The sequence below is a fragment of the Notothenia coriiceps genome, unplaced genomic scaffold (genome assembly GCF_000735185.1).
Source record: "Notothenia coriiceps isolate Sejong01 unplaced genomic scaffold, NC01 NC01_scaffold00017070, whole genome shotgun sequence".
NCBI lineage: Eukaryota > Metazoa > Chordata > Actinopteri > Perciformes > Nototheniidae > Notothenia > Notothenia coriiceps.
Genome location: NW_011349771.1, coordinates 105245 through 108461, shown reverse-complemented (window position 1 = coordinate 108461; position 3217 = coordinate 105245). Strand labels below are relative to the sequence as shown.

The following is a 3217-nucleotide window of genomic DNA, read 5'->3' as shown; positions in this document are numbered from 1 at the left end:
ATAATCGTGCAGCTTTGCTTTTTCGCTTCCGTAGCTACAGTTCTGAAACGTCCTGAAAGCATTGTTAACAACATGTGGAAAACACATTAATCAAGAGGCAAAAACACAGTACAACATTAATTTTAAGACTCAAACTCGGAATAGAAGCTGTCCATTGGATTATATCGTTAGCTCGTCGATGCAGGTTACTTTAGCCTTTAATTTAGCTTTGTTTACCTTCAGACCCATCGTTACTGCTCATCAGGTAGGAGCTGATTTGTTTTTAAAGAGAATAGGGTGGCTTCTTCTCACTTAAGAGATTTCACATTGATATATATATTTAACAGTAATATGTGTAGCTTTGTCGGTGAACATTTCCCGTTCAAAACTATGCTGAGAAAGCTAACCATCTAGGTGAGCCTCAAACTACAGTGACACATTGTTCACTTAAATTAATTGAAGACTTAAAGGTCATAACACATTTCTACCAATGATGTCAAAGTGTTTGTCCATCTGTAATCACGTCTGTCTGCTTAATAAAGAAGTGGTTGACTGCAAAGCTATTCTGGAGCTATTGTTTATTATAATATAACTGTTAATGTAATCAAGCAAAACATATCAATACATGTTCTGTCTTTTCAAGTTTGATACTTACTGCTTTTCCTTGTCTTGCTCTAAAGTAAATTCAATATATTGGGGATTTAGGTTAATCAAACCTATAAAGCTTTTGAAGTCACAATTGATGTTTTTCACCTTTTTCTGATATTTTAAAGGATAAAAAGATTATTTGATGGATCGAGAAAATATATTTGAAAGATTTATCAATAGTAAAAAATACGGTTCAGACATGCCTTAGGACATTTGTCAATGTTGATGTCTAGTAAGGGAGTTGTGTGCTTTACACAACTGTTCTTCTCCCTGCAGCTGGACACCATACAGTGAGCATCAGAGAAAGTGATAAACAGCAGCTGTACCTGAGTCTGACTGCTGGGCTCATTATGGATGAATTGGATAGAGAGCTACTGGCTGTCAAAGACTTGGAGGATGACAATGATTCCTTTAGCGACAATTCTTCAAAAGCATCAACAAAATCAAAGCTCCCTCTGGTTAACCTCGACATGCATGCAGGTGAGAATATATCTACCGAAATTGAACCTATTAGAGATAAACTGATAACTTGTTATTATTGTATCTGCCAATATATTTTTTATTGTTTTCAGTACATCTATATTTTGGCAAATTAATAATATAATTAAACAATTACAGAAAAGCCAAATATATGTTTAATTTAATCTAGAAATAATATCTTAATTTCATGGATTGTGTCAGCCTAAAAATATCCGGTATATCTGTCGAGCTGTAGAACCGGAGTTAATTATCTTAACGACAAGTGCATTAATGTCATTTAATAATAACTTGTTTTTTTTAACTTAAGAGCCACCTAGGGAAACTGGGTTTCACCGGAGTACCAGAGTGTGTCTGGAGCACATCAGAGACGCCCTGCTGCATCACAGATGGCAAGAGGCCGCAGAATATATGGCTTGTTACCCACAGATTTTAGAAGATACAACCAATGGCCCATCTCAGTCATATAAGGAGGTAGGTTTGGTTTTGTCTGGATGTTTCAGAATCAGAAAACCTTTATTCGTCCCAAAGTAGAGACATTTACAACATCACAGGAGCAATATAGCGATAAAAGGCAGATCAAAATGCCAAAGGAAAAGCCATGCAGATAGTATTTCTACAGGACAGCATGCCTCATGTTCTCCAACGTTTCCACGAAAGCCCTGTTTCTTTAAACTAGTGAAGGGGAGATTACCATTATGAAGCATTGATTCTTTCCAGACAGTTTTTCATTCCTTCAGGCTTCAGGTGCATACAAACCCCCCTGTTGTTCAAAGACCGTAAAACAGACAGATATGTTACACATGTTCTGCATTAGTGATATACTGTAGTTCAGTGTTTCCCCTAGGATGGAGTCATAGCAGCGGTGCTAAGGCACGCGGGCCCAGCTAAATGAGAGCGTGGGGCGCGTGGAATTTTTTTGTGTGTGCGAAGTGCGCCCCTCCAATATGTTTCTATGTGTCTGCCAGCACAAGAAAGGCTCTCGAGGCTCTACAGGTGTATTTTGCTAAATCACCTTTATTGAACACAACTACTACACATCCACATAAAAAACAATCAAAATAAAATGTATGCAATTTAATTATTTTGACCTGCTTTATTTGGGGGTGGACCTCACATCCTCAAGGGGGGTCCGGGGACGATCAATCTGGTGCACTTTGAGCACAAAATGAATTTATGAATACAGCTCTCAACACTCAGATGAAAGGGAGCTTTGCAATAATCCAAAAGTCTTTAGAATATGATCATAACCAATAACAAATCATTTAAACTTGTTTATTCTTATCTTATGTTACCTAGTTAGTATTCTTTCTTTTTCTTTATGCATTTGACTATCACTCCCCTTTTAAACAGTTTTTTTTTTATTGTCCTATATAGTACACATTGGAATGATTTCTTACTTTATTTTTTACAACTATATTAAATAGTTAAAGTCTGTATTAAAAAAAGAAAAGAAAAGCAATTAAATAAAAAAAAAGATGTGCATGCTGCGTCGCTGCTGAACGTATATAGGGGAAACACTGGTAGTTTGTGCCAGTAAAGTCTTAGTAATAATAACAGTCAAAAAAAGTGGAAGGTTGCAGTTAACAGGGCAGGGAGCTGTTTCTGGAAATAGTCAAATGTAGAGGGCAGATTTGTTTTATTCAAAAACAATAACTTCTGAATTGTCCTACGGCTATGTGCTTCATCAATGGTGTCATCTTAACAATACAAGCATCAACAAACGCTCTAAAGCTTTTCATAAGTATCAGTTATGTTAACAATTATAAATCACTGTAATCAAGTCGTTGATATTAACATTCTTTTTCCACCCTAGCTTACTTGGAGAATCAGCGCTGAGATCCTTCACCATCACCCCAAATCAAAGTTGGAAGACTACAACAACATCTATGAAAGAATGAAGCACTCAGGAGTTAGACATTACCTGATGGTAAGTGAGCTCTTAGACCTGACTGCAAAATGCACACACTTCTTTTTTCTTTTTCTAACATGTACCGACCTTCTTCCTGTGCGTCTCTAGATCTGCCTGGAGCATTCGTTCCACCTGCTGCTGAACGGCCACATCGAGGAGGCAAAGCGCCAGCTGTCTGTCTCTGAGAGCTGGAGGTACGGG

At 37.3% G+C, this 3217-nt stretch overlaps 1 protein-coding gene across 2 annotated transcripts in view; it reads left to right on the top strand.

Moving 5' to 3' along the window:
• taf1a (TATA box binding protein (TBP)-associated factor, RNA polymerase I, A) overlaps positions 1 to 3217 on the top strand; it is a 6226-nt gene continuing 3009 nt past the window's right edge. Inside the window, exons 1-5 of one of the 2 annotated variants that reach the window (XM_010776497.1) lie at positions 1 to 244; positions 904 to 1107; positions 1415 to 1578; positions 2921 to 3034; positions 3125 to 3210. In XM_010776497.1, the coding sequence (XP_010774799.1) occupies positions 978 to 1107; positions 1415 to 1578; positions 2921 to 3034; positions 3125 to 3210 (494 nt within the window). In that variant the 5' untranslated portion in view covers positions 1 to 244; positions 904 to 977. Of the gene's footprint in view, positions 245 to 309; positions 394 to 903; positions 1108 to 1414; positions 1579 to 2920; positions 3035 to 3124; positions 3211 to 3217 lie in introns of those variants that run through there. The other variant, XM_010776498.1, reaches the window with a different exon arrangement.